Raw genomic sequence first — 16,090 nt, forward strand, 5'->3', positions numbered from 1 at the left:
CGCCCCGCCCCGCCCCCTGTACCTACAGTCTACTGCTAGCCTCTCGGCCTGCAGCTCCGACGCCGCGTAGTTTTATTTGTCCGGGAAGCACGGGTCTGTACACAATAAATAACTTGGATGTAGGGACTGTGCCCTAATCGCGGCAGGAGCCGGGGGTGGGGCTAGACATCGGCCAGGCCTTCAGCCTGCAGCTGGACAGGGGGACGGCAAGACCCCCGATTTATGGTGACCTGCGGCTGGGGACTGGGATGGTCACCCCTCAGAGTTCCACGCGCGTGTCGCGGTAGGCCCGGTCCAGGGCCCACTCTGGTTGCGAGTCGGCGCCACCTTCGCGGGCCAGGCGCGCCATCTCCTGCTGGAACAGCGCCTGCCGCGCCCGGCTGGGGTCCACGTTGATCCAGTTGTTGGCGATCCACTTAGTGCCGCGCGTGACCAGGCAGCCCCCGTGCAGCGAGTAGTCGTCCACGTCGCCCACCCAACCTAGGAGAGGAGGATGGTGTGAGGACGGGAGGGGACCAGAGGGAATCTAGGCTGGGCTGACTGGCCTGAGCTTGGCCTCCTATTGCCCAAGTGCATGGCAAGGGCGGGCCCAGCTGTACACACCTTCTGTGGCAAACATCTGGCCCCAAGGCCTCCTTGGCTCAGCATCTCTCCCCAACGAATGCCTTATCAACACCACTGCCCCTCTGAAATCAGCTTTCTTGCTGCAGGGCCTGTCCACAGCCCTTCCCAGTCTGGGCTACTAAGAGGCATGTGTCAGCCCAGTGAGCTGGGGCATCAAAGAATCACAGGGTTCCAGATAACCCAGGAGGCTGCACAGGTGCAGCCTGCTGAAGTCACTGAGGATGGTCTTGGGGAGGCAGTAGGAGCAAAAAGAAAAAAAAAAAAAAAAAGAAAACATATGGAGGGATAGGGGATTGCCAGAACCAGCTCACCAGGGTAGCAATCAGGGCTGGGTAAAGGCAGGCAGCTCCCTCCAGGTAGCCCTGGCCTGGCCAAGGTCCTCACCTTGCCCATCAGGCAGGTAGTTGTACCAGAAGACAGCTGTGCCCTGGCGGGGCTTGACACGCAGGTTCCCCTTGTCACAGTGCCTCCGAGTGTCACGGAGGTCAACATCGTCTTGAATCAGACTCTGTGGGTGGCAGAGTGGTGGGGTTTTCAAGCCACCTGAACTGTATGGCCAGGAGCCCAAGGCCAGGCAGCCAAAGTGGCTCAAGGGAAGCCAGTCAGATGTGCCCAGGGAATAGTTGAGGCCTCATCCCAGGTCTGGCAGCGTATGTACTATGTTTTTTTGCCCAAGGCCCTGCCATCCCACCAGAGAAACAGCCCGCTGGCCCTTACCATTTCATCATAGGTTCTGTTGTCTGCTACAGGGAAGACAGTCTCGCCCCCACCGGTGACGTTGTTCAAATAAAACAGCACTGTCATGTAGCTGTAAGGCAGGGGGGCTGTTGAGCAGGTTCCCAGCTGTGGATGCTCCCAGGGGCTTAACTGTGGGCAGGATAAGCTGCCCAGATTCCCAGGGGCCAGAGGGGCAGGCTGGGATCAGTGACATCAGGGCAGGTCTGTATCAAATGTCCCTAGCCCATACTTCTCACGAACCCAGTTTTTATGTGTCATGGTTTTTTGGTGTGGCCGAGATCACAAGTGTGTGCACTTAGCTAAACTACATGACTGTGCCCGAGGGCCTGCTAGGAAAGTTGAGCTAGCAGCAGCATCAGAATGATGCAGATAGCTGGCTGCGGCTAGAAGGGGCTGAGCCAGAGCATGAAGAGGGAGGACCTGCCACTATGCCTTGGCAGGGGAGGGGGATGCAGCTTCAAGGGGAGAAGCTGAGGTCTCCAGCAGTGCAGGAAGGATTAACAACCTGGGGAGGGGGAGTGGAGAGAATCAGGGGTCCAGTCTTGCCCCTTCCTGAGGACTCGGAGCGAGTTGTAGTGTCTCTGGGTACCTCAGTCTGGCCGCTGAGACCAGATGACCACCCCTTTTGGGCCCCTTGGTAAACAGCCTGGGGGGGAGACATGTGGTGGGGGGAATTCTCAAGCAGGATGCCCAGCATTCTGCTGGCCCCATACTAAGGGGCATGCTCACAGGGCAGGGCTGTGCTGGTGTCAGGGGGGTGCCGGGTCTGGGAGCCACCCCCAGGTGGAAGTACTTGCCGGCAGGAGGTCTCGAAGGGTACAGACTCATTGGCTACCAGCTTGGTGTGGGAGCAGATGGTCTCCGGGTACACGGGCCCACTGTCCACATGGGCATGGTAGTGGCCTCCCTCGCCGTACCGTACGACCTGAAGCGGCTCGCTGAGCTCCACGATCTCGGGCGACAGGCGGGTGAGGCGCAGCACCCTGGAGGGCAGCAGGCTTTCAGCTGGGCGGCCCCGTGCCAGGGGTGTCACCCCGAAGGAGCTGGCCAGGTGAGCCGGGAGCCCGCCCTGAGTGCTGCCCCTATTTCCCCTGGGAGCTCCTTAAGCCACCCTGGACTGGCCCTGTAAGAACAGGAAGGGGTGACTCCTCATGAACCAGAGACATCCACTGGCTGGGAAAGGTAAGATTTCCATTAAGCCTGGAAGCAGGGAGGGAGACACTCCCTCCAGGAAGGAGGCTGTTTATCTAAAACCCCTGGCTGCACAGGGGCAGGGGGTCCTGTGGACAGAGTTAAGAGATCATTTCTCTAGTTGGCAGAAAACAAACATTCAATCTAGTGCTAATCACACATGTATATTGTTTGTCCACCATTAGGGCTAATTTGCCTTTGTTAATTGCCTGTCTCCTGATGAGTTCCAGTCCTGAGCTCTGTTCTCTTGGTCTCAGCCAAGAACCTCTGTGGAGGCCTGCGTGGTCTCCTCCCTGCACCAGGGAGCCAGGCTCGGGTGCTCACCTCTGGCGGATGGCGCGCATGACGTGGTGGGCGCCTTCACCCTGGTAGAGCCACGTGTGGTAGCTATTCCGCACCAGCTGGCTGGACTCTGCCTTGTGGCTCCTCATGTACTTGTGGAAGTCGCGAAGGTCCATGTTGGAGAACTCCTGCAGGCTCAGCACTCCTGCACAGGGCACCACCCCCCCATCAATGCCCACCGCACCCGTGTGGGGAGGGCAGAGTGGGGAGGCTGCACCTTCCTACCTACCCCTGGCCTCAGGCACTGGGGGGCCATGTGCACCTGTCCCCCAACCTGGACTCGGGTCAGATGAAGTTGGCTTCTGTCACATCAGGCCCTACAGGAAGACCCAGAGAAGTTCGTGTCCTCAGTTTAAGCCCTGATTTGGCCCCCAAAAGGATGAAGTCCAACCCCTGTCAGATTGGCCACAGTGGGCTCTCCATAGGAAGCTTAGGCCATATGGCCAAGACCCCAGGTCAAGGACTGCCCTCGGCCCTCCAGCCTGGCTCTGTAGAGCATGGTGGCCGCCCTCCGGTCCTGTAGAGGGTGAAGAAAGAGAGTGTTCAGTGCTGGGTTTCGTCCCGGGCCTTCCACACTGGAGGATGTAAGCTGGAACCGGTCCCCAGGAGTTCTCTCGTGACCTTAGGTCTCATCCTGGGTGGAACACCCTGGGGCCAGTCCTGCCTGCCAGACAGTCTCCCTCGGCAGAGACAACCAGGCCGCTCTCCCCAGTGAGAACACTCTCCTCTGTTCCTGCTTAACCCACAAAGCTGGGCTGTACCTTCTTGGGTTTCTGGAAGAGTGGCTTGGTGTCTTTGCTACAAGTTACCCTGGTTGACCCCAATGAACACACTCCCATGCTTTGGTTGGGACTTCTCTGAGGGTGGGGGCACTCGAGGGCTATGAGTGTGTCACTAGCTCTGCACACGTGGGTGGGAGCAGCCTGCTGCCTCTCCAGGCACAGGTCTGGGCCAGATTCTTCACTCGGGGTTCACCAACCATAAGGTCATCCTTCCAAGTCCTGTTTCCTCAACTGGTGCACAACTTGGGCATGAAGGAAATGACTACACCTGAGACACTTCCTGGGGGTTATTACCAAAGGGGAGGGTGCTTCCAGGACAGCTCTCCTGCCCACAACCCCCCCCCAGCAGTTAGAGGACTCCAGGTAGGCAAGAGGCAGGCAAGGGGGACCCTGGTTAGACCAGTCAGCTGGCAGGATAAGCAGATGCCAAGCTGACCTCACTGTTCCTTCACTCCCGCTCCACCGCTCTGCCCTCTGCCAGGCAGCAGCCATACCTCCTGAACCCCACATGCTGCCCGATGAGGCCAAGAGGGTGCCCTCTGGACTGCCACCAAGGGGGAGCGGGCGGGTCTAGCTCCTGCCTCTTTCCGGGATAAGGGCATGGCTGGCTCCTCACCTCTTCACCTCCGGCTACTCTAGAAGCTGGGCCTAGGGGCCACCTGGCTGGGGTCAGGAGGAGGCTCTGGGACACAACGGTGACGAGATATGAGCTCACCATCCCCGTCAGGGTCAGCCTTGATGGCAGAGTACATCTCCTGAATGTTCTCCGGAGTCATCCACCGTCCATTCCCCAGGCGGTTCTGCGCCAGGACCTATACAGCACAAGACGGTGCCTCAGGGGGCTGGCTCCGGTGATGGAGGGTCGCCAGGGCACACACAGCTGCCCTGTCCCTTCTGGAGGGCTGAGGGTTCAGGTGACAGGACATGGGTGAGGATGAAGGCCAGGGCCTGTGCTCCCAGTGCAGACACCTGAGGGCCACGAGCATCCTCAGCCCTGGGGGAGCTGTGGCTCCACCCAGAGCAATGTTGGCTTATTGGCGGCAAAGCGAAGGCCAGGCCGGCGTCCCACCCGCACACCCCAGGTGAGGTGGGCAAGGCCAGGGCCTGGTATGAAGAGGGAAGAGGCACGGTAGGGAGATGACTGCCCACTGGGCCCCTTAGGAAGATCAGGCTCCGGGAGATGCCCTGTATAGGCAAGGGAGCCCACACCCCACCAAGACCTCTCTCAGAAGCCTGGGTGTGAGGGGCACGCAGAGAGGCACACAGGCGTCTGGCTTCCTCAAAGCTGCCACCCCATCAACCATGAATCCTGTGGGGCTCCCAGCAATGGTGGCAAGGAAACCAGCGTGCATACAGCATGGCACCCCGAGCACTGTGGCAGGAAGTGCCATCGCCCCCAGTAGACGCCCCTGCCGTCCTCCGGGGTTCCCAGGGCAGAGAGCGGCCCTCTGGGAAGGAAGGACCCTGGCCCTGCTCATGCCCAAGGTGAGGTGGCATCAGACTCTTGCGGCCAGGGTGGAGCAGCACATGTGACTGGGCCACTGGAAAGACACGTCGGGGCGCTCCCACCCTGGGGGTGGGGGGGCTCCTCCAGGCCCCCCACCTCACGGAGCTGCAGGCGGCCATCGTGGTTCTGATCCAGCAGCTGGAAGAGGTCCAGTGGGCTGATCTGCACTGTGTCCATCGCTTCCTCGTACTCCTCGGTAGGCAGGATCTGGCTGCGCTGCAGTCCCTTCATCTGCGCCAGGTGGATGACGAGCCGGCACTCCTCGTCGCTCAGGAAGCCGGGGATCTCTGCCAGGAGAGGAGGGGGTGAGGCCAAGAGCCTCCGGTCCGCAGGGTGCCCGGGCTGGGTCCCGTCCCCTGCCGGTCACTCAGCCAGGAGGACCTCACACACCCCTTTACATCTGTTCTGGTCAAGTTGCCCTGCAAAGGCTGGCCAGCGTGGGGACCTGGGGGCCTCTGTCTTGGATGCCAAAAGTGCAGGTTTTTCAGTGGAGTCCTGGGAGAGAAGCCAGAGCTACCCCAGGGGTGGGCCAACCCACCTTGGGGTGGGACCACAGGCTCCAGGGTGGATCTGAGGGCTGGAGGGCTCACATCCTCTCCTCAAGCAGGGGAGAGGATGTTGGCAGGCTTGTGCTTTCACTGTTGCCTTCCAGCAGTGTTCAAAGCGAATACGTCCGGTGCTCTCGGCCTTGCCATCCCACACCCCCCTGCACAAGGGGGTGCTGGTCATCCACCCAGTGCTGGGAGCTCAGTGGGAGTCACTCGGGTTTTTGGCAGATGCTCTGAGAAGATGCCCCAGTGTTCTCTGCTTTGGGAACAAACATGTACTGAACGCCTCCTTCCATGCCTGTAAGCCCGAGTAAAGGCCACGCAGGCCGGGACCTTGGCTCCAGTGTCTGGGTGCCCCCACCCCAGTGGCACAAGCAGCTCAGTGGTGCCTGGATCGCAAACCTCACATCTGGTAAGCCCACATCCCAGCACTTCCAGGCGCTGGAGCCTGGGCCCCGCTTCATTCTCTTGTTCCTGGGAGAAACGCCTTCCTTGGACAGGTCACAAGAGGCCCACTCAGGAACAAACCGGAGAAAGAGCCGGGCCACCACTGCGACCCCTGAGAACGCCTGCCACTCCTCTGGCTTTTCTCTCAGCATAAAGTTCCAGTTGTTGCCAAGGGGATGGAAAGCAGCCACTCAGTCAGGATTGGAGTCGTTTTGAACAGTAATCACGGCAGATCACACTCAGGGAGCACAGACTGTTTCCTGTCCTAAGCACGTCATCAGCTCTGTAACCTGTATCCTCGTCCTAGAAAACCAGGCCCCATGAATTCACCCTTCCTCCTCCAGAGAAGCCCCAAGAACAGAGACACTGGCGACCTGGCCAGGGCGACACAGGCTGCTGTCCTGCAAAACCCAGGCTCACAGCCCAATTCTGCTTCCACGGGTAGGGGACCCAGAGCCAGCGACACCGAGGACAGGATACAAGCCCTCGCCCTTGGCCGGCTTGATCCCCTCAACCTGGCGAACCCGGAAAGGGTGTGAGCCACGCACTGCTGGGCAGCGCTGCGGGACAATGGGTTAGACCAAACTGCTAATCCATAGTCACCTCCCAATGGCTTTAAAACATAAACGAGCAAGAAAAGTAAACCAGAGAAAGAAAACACAAGCCCAGGTTTCTTCAGTTTATTAGGTGCCAGGAATTCACAGGCCCAAAGGAGATGCCACTCTCTACAGCCCCTGCCACATGCTAATCAAATCAAACAGTTCAGGCCAGCACACGGGGCCTAACCAGGTGGGTCTAAGCTCATGGGAGCTGGGCAAACACTGGCTCCTGGGGGGTGGGTATAGCACTATGAAGTTCCCAACCTCAGTCCACCGAGACTGAGAGAAAGCGGGTGATGGATCGAGGGCTGTGGCTGCCAGTGGCACCAGTGACGCTGAGTGGTGATGGCGGGGCTGGGGCTCTCTGGGGCCCTACACAGTGCATGCCCATTCCTCAAGCCATGGTGCTGTGCCAGGGCACTGGCTACACAGAGATGCGGGAACCCAGCTCGCTGGACCATGACACGGCGGCCGAGGCTGTCCAGCAGTCAGTCAGCCGGTTGCCCCTGCTGGTCAGGGGGTGCCACCCTGACACATGCCTCTTCTTGCCTCATCTTTGCCCCGCTTTGCCTCGACAGGTGGGGCAAGGGCTTCCAGGTAAGGGAGGGGGGGCATCTCCCCAGCGGGGGCCAGCTCTGGTAGCTCTTCACTACTCACTGCCGTGTGCCTACCGGTGCCAGGGGCAGACAGGGAGAGGAAGGACTGTTTGGTCAGGGTGTTGCCGGCAGACAGAAGGAGCAGAGGCCCAGGGGACAGAGGACACATGGGCAGGGGACTACTATCCCTGGTGAGCACCCTTGGTCTGGACCCACAAATCAACAAGGGCTCTTGAATGGTGAGGCCGGGCCAGTGAGCGGGCTGCTTTAGGCTGCGGGGCTGACCACCCTGTCCAGGAAGGTGTGCAAACTCTGTCCACAGGATCCTGCCAAGAGGCGGAGCCAGGGCTCACCTGGTGGCTTTTTCTCTCGCAGAGTCCCGAGACTGCAGGACTGACTCCCCTTCCCCAGCCTCACCCATCCTGGGAACAGCAGCCCCCTCAGTTTCTTCTCTGCAGAGCAGGGCCCTGCCTAGAGCCTCAGGGTGCAGCCTCAGCAGCAAGAATGGGCTCTTTCAGAACCTGAGGATGGGGCCCCTCTGCTCTTTGCCAACCCTAGTCCTGGCCGGAAACTGCAGGGTCCTGCAGGCCTTTCAGGACGAGAGGGAGGGCCCTGCTTTCTCCCTCCAAGGTGAGGAGGGAAGGCCCAGAGGGCTGGTCCCCCCACCCCCCCCCCCACACCCCTCTCCCAGGCACTTGGCATCCACTGGAGCTGGAGGTGGAGGTGCACTGGAAAGGTGGAAAACAGCTTGGGCGAGGGGAGGGGTGAGGCTGGGAGGGCAGATACGGGGCTGAGGGCTAAGACTTCAGCAAGCAAAGGAGCAAGGCCAGCTGCAGGGCTGTTGCTAAGTTACCAGAGTGTCGTTGCCCAGCAACCATGGAGTGTCTGGCTGGGCCTCCAGCCAGGAGCCCCCAGAGGCCTTAACCTGGAATCCAGGAACCAGGTCCTGAGTACCCACTGCCCCTGCCCCGCAGGTTCATGCACTCATGCCGTAGCCAGCTGCATGCCCATTATGGCCTGCCACAGCCACCCGTGGCCAGCCATCCTGCTCTGCGGACGCTTCCCTACCAGTCACAGCCTCTGTGCCTGCCATCTCCGACGGCTCCCACCCGAGCCACCCACCCAAGTCTCTGCATTGCTTCTCTCAGCTGGTCTCACCCTTGCTCGGCCCTAGGGGCTGCAATCCACCCTTTCAAATCACAACTCCCCAGGATCAGGTAAATGGATCTCTCTGGTGGGAAAGAAGGGAGGACAGTGGGAGGAACCTCTACTGAGGGCTCCTCTCAATCCCTCCCTCCAGTGCCACGTGCCAGCTGCAGGGACTGCGGGTTGCAGGACACCAGCTGGTCCAAGGAGGTCCTAGACAGACTCTACACTAGCAATTTTGGTGAACCCTGGGGTCCAGCACCCCTTCCAACCCCTTTCAAGTACATTCATTATAGCGCCTGGCTGGTACTAAGACAAAAGAAACAGGGCATGCCCAAATGTTGCGCCTGCTTAGAACCAAGAAGTTGGTTCCCTCTTCCCAAGTACAGGGCATTGCAAACACAACCACATCCAGGAGGACAGGCCTTCGCCAGAACCCTGATCCCAAGAGCAGAGCATCAGACAAGAGGGGGCGGTTCACCAGGTGGAGGGGAGGAGGGGGTATTCAGTGATGCCAGGCTCATCGGCTGGCCCCTCCGATCCCTCCAGCTGTGAAGGTCAGCCTCTCCCGGCGCAGTGGGTGGTCCCCGAGACCCTCAGACTCCCGGCGAGAGGTTGCTCCCACCCTGGGGAGCTGGCGCCTGGTCTGTGATGCTGGCTGTGTCTGGATGCCAGATGCTTGCACAGCCTCCTGTGCGCAAGGCATGCTGGGACCTAGGTGCAGGGTCACCGTCGGCCGGTCACCATGGCCTGTGCTTGGAGCAGGGGCCACCGCAATCTATGGCTGGCCGTGTGCTGGTGGCAGCATAATCAGTGCCCAGAACAGAGGCAACCCAGGTGGGGAGGGCCTGGGATGTGACAGCTGGAGCCTGTGCAGGGGCCCCGCAAACCATGTGCTCCCCTGGACACACAGACCCCGTCTTGCTGCTGCCCTCCGTGGATATGTGCAGACCAGGGTCCAGAGACACTCCAAGCTCGCCCAGACCAGCAGGAGCAGGGCAGAAGTCCACTTCCGCGGTCATAGTGAGGGGCCCCTTCCTGAACCAGCAGTGTTCTGCCTGGTAAAAGGCAGTCAGCTGCGTGTGCCGGGCAGGCACAACTGGCTTTCTGCATCTCCCAGCCCTCTGATGCCAGCCTGGCTGACCCCTGCTACTGCCACAAGCCCCAGCACCCCACGCTGAGACTGAGGGCAGGCGCGAAGCCCCGGGCGACGCTCACCAGGGCATGATGCTGCTTGTCAAGCCCCAGGTAGACTCAGTTATATTTTCCTGACCTTTACCAAGTCCACAGTTCTGGCCAAGCAACAGGCCTGTGGGACAGGAGAGGCGGGGTGGGGGTGGGGGTGGGGGTGGGGGGTCCATGCAGAAAACTGTGTTAAGCTGCTCACTAACCTGAACTCATATGCACTTACTAAAATTCTTTCTCTAATTCTGCGCTTCCAGTGTCTTGTCAAGAGAACACAGGGGTCTTAAGTAGCTGCTGAATTGTTGTTTTAAGCTGAAAAAAGGGTATGTCTGGAAATCCTACAATAAAGAGGCCATGGTTTTAAAACGCAGTGCTTTGTGGGCTGCTGTCAATGACTCGTTTACTTTAGATGGTTAAGAAAGTGGAGTAAAGCTCTGGTTGGCCCACTGGAAGTGCTCCCTGCTGCTCTCGAAGAGGGTGCCGAATCAGCAGGCCCCTCCCCAGGGTGGGGGCGGCGGCCACTCTGTGCAGAGACCGAGGTACCCAGTGAAGCTCCCCAGCTGACCAGTAACCGTCAGCCGCAGACTGGCCGCTGGACACACAGCAACTCCAACCAGGCCCCTCATGCGTGGAGCTCACCTTTAGGGGCATCACAATTAGACCAAGCAGGCTGATGCAACAGAGAGACTGGAAACCTCTTAAGGCCAGTCTGACGTAGAGAGAGGTCCCTAAGGATGGGGAGGCCTGGGCAGAGGCCTGATGGGGGTGAAGGCACCCTCCATGAGAACCAAGTCTGAGCCTGCCGGTGGTGGGAACAGCGCATACAAGGGCGCCGAGGCAGCAGTGAGCTCAGAGTCTGAAGATCGACAGACAGTGAGGGAAGGAGGGGTGGCGGGAGATGAGAGGTGAGGGCCTCGTGGAGGATTTTAAGGAAGGGAGCAGATCTGATTTGCTGTTCAAATACAGAATGAGTGAGAGGCGGAGGGAGAAGTAAGCCACGTGAGAAAAAGCAGAGAGGTCGATGGTGACTCGGAACTGGAATGCCTCCCTTCTGAATGAACCCAACAGGACAATGGTCTAAACCCTTGGGAAATGCCTACCACAGTCAAGCAGGCATCTGCCAGGAAGTCAGAGTGGGCCTTCCGTGGCCCAGGTCCCATTTGCCAAATGTCTCCAGGAACAGAGGTGGGAAATAGGAAATGTTCCACAGAGGTGGAGGCACCCTGGGGTAAAAGCCAGTCCCCTTGCCCCTGTTTACACCCTGAACTACCCCTTGAGCCCGAGCGTCTTGGGTCCCTGATGGTGGGTCACAGGTGGCAGAAACCACAGCAGGCCCATTCTCCTTGGGCCCTGCCTGCCTCTTTAGGGCAACAGCAAGTGGATGGACAGACAGGCCCAGAAAACAGACACTGCGCCTTCTTGGGGTGAGGCTTCCTTCTTTGGGTTCATCCAACACTGCGTTCAGGTACCACCCCTCCTTGGACACCCTCTCCCCTGTAGCTGGCCTGTCTCGCAACTGGACTTCTTATAATCAACGGATCACAGATCTCTTCTTCATTCTTCTCGCCTTGTTTCACCAAGCAGAAAGCCCCAAGACTTCCTGGGTAAAATGTGGGGCATCTTTCACCCATACTGAGAGGTAGGGTAGGAGATTCGGAGGACACGAGGACCAGAAGCAGGAAGGTCTTGCTGCAACTGCCCGATTCTCCTAATCATGCCCTTTGTAATGTGTCTGCAGCATCATTTGACGGCTTAACCAGAATCAGTTTACCTCTGGTCAAATCTCTTCTGCTTCCTGTCATGTACTTTTGGTGACTTCAGGTCTGGGCTTCTTGCTCTCAGCTTTGTAAGACTTGGACGCAACTTTGGTAGGGGGTTAGGGGTTATGTCTCATGGTTCACTTAACCTAACATATGTCTGAATTAAGCATATATGGGTCCAACAAAGGCGGATGAGAGAAGAAAGCACACCCAGCTCATTGCGTCTGTCTCGCGGCAGTGTAGTAGTAATGGGGAGAGCTGTTCCCTTTGCTTGGATCACTTGTTCCTTGACAACTTCACCTCACAGCTCCTGCGGGTCTTTGCTCAAATATCTTTCTCAGGAAGGCCCACCCTGGCCACCATACTCAGAGTTTCAACCCCAGCTGAAATTCTGCCTTACTTGTCTGTGATGACTTAGCACCATCTGACACACAGCAAGTGTGTTTGTTCAGTCTCACTGGAATGTCAGCTTCAGGTCTTCTTTTTGTTTTCCTATTTTGTCCAATGCTGTGTTCTCAGCAGCTCAACTAGTGCATTGCACAGACTTGAGCGTTGTACAGTAACAATCTTTGAGATCCCTTCCAACCATAGGACTCATATCCTAACCTGCTGCGGCTGCTAAGTCATGTCAGTCGTGTCCGACTCTGCGTGCAACCCCATAGACGGCAGCCTACCAGGCTTCCCCGTCCCTGGGATTCTCCAGGCAAGAGTACTGGCGTTGCCATTTCCTTCTCCAATGCATGAAAGTGAAAAGTGAAAGTGAGGTTGCTCAGTCGTGTCCGACTCTTAGAGACCCCATGAACTGCAGCCTGCCAGACTCCTCTGTCCATGGGATTTTCCAGGCACGAGTACTGGAGTGGGTCACCAGTGCCTTCTCCTACATCCTAACCTACTTCCCCTCAAACAGCGTGCGTGTGAAATCATTCTCACAGGTCTAGGGATAATCCCCAACCAGTGCCTTCTGGCTCAGGGGTAACAGCGGTGCTCAGACGCTCTGCTTCAGGCCCCAGGCCCCCCCAACAGCCCTTACCCACTCCGTTCCCCAGCAGCCAGGAACACCTCTGGTCTGCAGGCAAGTGCGTCACTGAGGCTGGGGACCCAGGATGGGGGCTGGGAAAACCTATCCTGGGTAAGGTCATAGGTCCGGGGACATCCATCCTGTTGATACTACTAGACTCTGAAGGACTTCAGAGTCTTCACAACTAGCACGTTGGCTCGACAGTGCAGACACTGGGGGAAGCCTGCCTCGTCTGAATCCCAGCCTCGCCCTGGTCTGGCTGTGTGAGCCTGCAAGCAAGCGGGGCTCGCTGTGCCTCACTTTCACCCCCACTAGCCTGACAGTGGGGCCTCCACCCACCTCACAGGGGATGTGAGAATTAGGCCAAACGATCACATGAATTCTAGCACATAACAAGAGCTCAGAAAATGTGAGCTATGGTGCTGGTTCCCAGTGAGGCCACCCTGGAAGGCTCTGCCTACTGTAATGGCCGAACACAAAACGTCATCCTAAGAAAAATCCCAGAGCGCAGAAAGCAAAGGCTGGTTTTGGGGGCACCAGCTTATTCACATTTGGACAGCCTGCTTCTTATCAGACCAGAGGACCCACTTTGGGAGTGGAATTCCCTCCTCACACCAGCTAGGACCTGGTTATCAGTCTCTCCGACCCTTCCCCCATTCCAGAATGTGACAGAATTAACCACCGCGGAGAGGAGAGTGTCCAAAGAGTTTCAATGAAAGGTTTATAGGCACTAGCTTCTAGGTCACATGGCCCAGCCCTGTGATGGAAGGATTAGCTGCAGAAAGTAGAAGTCACAGAAGGAAAGGTCACCCCGTCACCCTATTTTGGAGGTGGGGGCGGGTGCCTCACTTGGGGTCAACCTCTGGGTGGAAAAGACAGGGCTACTTTGAAGGAGCCATTTTCAAAACAGAAGTCACGTGGTCAAAGGAGCCTGAAGGCAGCCACCGAATCGCAGCCCCTGGCCCGTCCCGGGGGGCGCCCGGCGAACTTACCGAAGAGCAGCGGTTTGAGGCTGAGGGTTCGGATGAAGTGATCCCTGTCGGCGACCAGCTGGATCTTGCGCTCATGCCCCACCTAAGGAAAAGCGGCACAGCAGGCAGCTAGGAGGAGGAGGGAAGAGGCGCCTGGGCCCGGGGCGAGTGAGGGGGTGCGCGCTGCGGAACGGGGGCAGCGCACGGAGCAGCGTGGAGCCGCCGGCAAGAGCGCCGGCCGCTTCGGGCTTGGTGGTGCAGGGCCTCACCTTGATGCCCTCCAGCCGGGTGAGGGGAGCCAAGGTGGGCGCGGGCCCGGGGGCCTGGGCGCGGCGCTGGGGCCCGGGGGCGCTGCTGTCGTCGCCGTTGCTGTAGTGTACGAAGAGCAGCAGCGCCAGCACGTTGCCCAGGTACAGGTGCACGAACACCATTAGCACCAGGAAGTAGGCGCGCGAGCAGATGCCGCGGGGCTTGCACAGCGGCCGGACCGGTGCGTCCTCGCAATCGCCCAGCCCCGCCGCAGCCTCGGCCGGGTCGTGATGCCGGGGCGGCCACTGCGGACTCGCCGCTTCAGGCCGCGGGCCTGCCGCCGCCGCTGCCGCCGCCGCCATGGCGCCCAGGCTGCGCGCGCACCCAGGGGAGGGGCCGCGGGGTCGCACGCGCCGCGCCGTCGCCAGGACAACGGCCGCGGAGCCCGCGCGCGCCGCGGTCGCCGGGAGAGGGTGCCAGGCGACGCCGCGCCCGCGCCGCACTCCAGATCTCCCGGCCTTGGACCCCGACCCACACTGAAGTGTCTTTCCTGAGGTGGGTTATTGTCAGGCAGAGATGCACACTCCTCAGGGCGGAAGCCGCGCCCCCCACAAACGTAGATGCACTGGTACAGGTAACCCCAGTGGCACTTTTTTTAAAAAACGCACTTTTAAACGCACCTTTTTAAAACGCACTTCCCTCTTCCGGGAAAAGTATGGTCTGCATTTTCTCGTTCCCGGAGTCGGGTGGCAACAAGGAGGCTGGGCCAAAATATGACTTAGTACTGCGGCGGGTTGGAGGCCGATGACTGCGCCAGCGATGGTGTGGGACCCATGGCGACACTGACGCTCGCCAGTGCAGGTCAAGAGCGCCTTGAAGGTCTACTCTGCGGTAGGTGTGAGCCTCCCAGGGCGGTCTGCAGGAGTCAAGTCTTAGGAAGCAACTACCTGATGTGCGGGGACCCATAGACCAGGGGACCCGGTCTGGAGCGGCCCCAGAGGGCTTGCTGGAGGAACCTTTGGCACCCTTAACAGTAACTTGCAGGAACGCAGTGGGTGCACAGGGAACACTCCTTGCCTCACCGCTGCCACATTCGAAAAGGGAGAAAAGGACTTTTCCATAAATGAGTCTTAAACGTCTTGGAAGCAAGTTAAACTCAGCTTATGCCCAAATATGGAGGTGAGAGGACATACCAAAGCTTGGTCTTTTTTTCTTCTTTCATGCTCTGCTCCACACCCCGCCCCGCCCCCTCACCGAGATATGCAGACAAGAGCAACATCATTCACACGGTCCCCACAGGTGGTTTCTCCTGTTAAGGCTCCCCTCCCCCTTCAACTTCCTCTCAGAAAAGAAAAGTGTACGTTTCCTGGTCTTCTCAGTGGGGCAGGCCCACCTTCTCCTCTTCTAGATTCTATACACAATGGCAGGTTTCATCAGTGTCCCCTACATGGCTTCATCCAGTCAGTCAGTCACGTCACCCTTAGGGATTATCTTGTCAATCTCCTTAGGATACTAGAGAAACCACTGTCCAACAAAATAAGTTCTAGATGCCACACGCACTTTTATAATCAGAAACTTTCAGTTTATTTTTAATAAACCACTCAACTTTGAGCAGATGACATTGCCTCAACTTTTTCTTTGAAGAAAACAAAGATATATGGTAAATTTGTGAAAACACTGTGCCTTCCTTGGCAGGGCAGAAACATTCTGCATGAACTTTTCCATGTTCCTGATGATGTTAGCAAGAGACAGCCACTTGGGGCACAGAAGGAAGTTTTCCACAGGTCAAGGGCTGCAGGCTGTGGTTTGGGCGCAGAACCTCTTGCCGCTCCGATGGCTGGGGGTCACAGCTGACTGCAAGTACACTGTGTGGTAGTCATACAGTCCAAACAATGCGCAGGGTGGGATTTAAGGAACAGAGCTGCAACTCGGGTCCTGCTGCTGCCATGGCGGTGACACCCAAGGGACTCAATGGAGAGGTGAACATTCCAGACACTGGGATCTTCCATGTGCCAACGAAGCAGTCATACCCCACCTCTAGGTGGACACTCTCCTTCGGTTGGCTCAGCGCTGTGCAATTCTGGGTTCGTCTGTTATACTAACTTGTCCTCTCATTCCACCCCATGGTCCCTTCCTTGCAGGAGATGACAGGAAGAGGCAAAACCTGACTGGGGAGAAACAGGGCCTGCAGCCAACCATGGACCCCATGACCCCAAGAGTTACAACTGTCCTCTGTCTTCCAAGAGAGATTCAGTTTGCAACTAACATGGTACCTGGGGGAATTACTGACTGAGGTGAAAATGTTGGAATATCAAAGAATTTCCAACACAATATGTATTCACAGATTTCCAAGCAACTCTTCCGGGAGGTCAAGGAGGCCCTGAACA

General features: G+C 58.3%; 1 protein-coding gene across 1 annotated transcript; it reads right to left on the reverse strand.

The window, feature by feature from the left end:
* Window positions 1-24: 24 nt before the first annotated feature.
* On the reverse strand, window positions 25-14,083 carry P4HTM (prolyl 4-hydroxylase, transmembrane). Its single transcript, XM_065933747.1, has 9 exons — window positions 13,724-14,083; window positions 13,476-13,557; window positions 5,281-5,471; window positions 4,393-4,489; window positions 2,878-3,040; window positions 2,160-2,345; window positions 1,342-1,432; window positions 1,009-1,132; window positions 25-480 (listed from the first exon to the last, which is right to left on the reverse strand). Exons 1-9 carry the CDS (start codon window positions 14,063-14,065, stop codon window positions 260-262), a joined length of 1,497 nt encoding a protein of 498 aa, XP_065789819.1. The 5' UTR covers window positions 14,066-14,083; the 3' UTR covers window positions 25-259.
* Window positions 14,084-16,090: the final 2,007 nt, after the last annotated feature.

The sequence above is a fragment of the Muntiacus reevesi genome, chromosome 4, assembly GCF_963930625.1.
Source record: "Muntiacus reevesi chromosome 4, mMunRee1.1, whole genome shotgun sequence".
Lineage (NCBI taxonomy): Eukaryota > Metazoa > Chordata > Mammalia > Artiodactyla > Cervidae > Muntiacus > Muntiacus reevesi.

Bases quoted from the DNA above. Each gene is read 5' to 3' on its own strand.
- P4HTM (XM_065933747.1), bottom strand. From the start codon at position 14,065: ATGGCGGCGGCGGCAGCGGCGGCGGCAGGCCCGCGGCCTGAAGCGGCG. The intron at 3,041-4,392 runs GTGAGCTCATAT...TGCCCTGTGCAG, and splicing joins GGCTGACCCTGACGGGGATG to GAGTGCTGAGCCTGCAGGAG. The intron at 1,133-1,341 runs GTAAGGGCCAGC...TGCCACCCACAG, and splicing joins ACAGAACCTATGATGAAATG to AGTCTGATTCAAGACGATGT.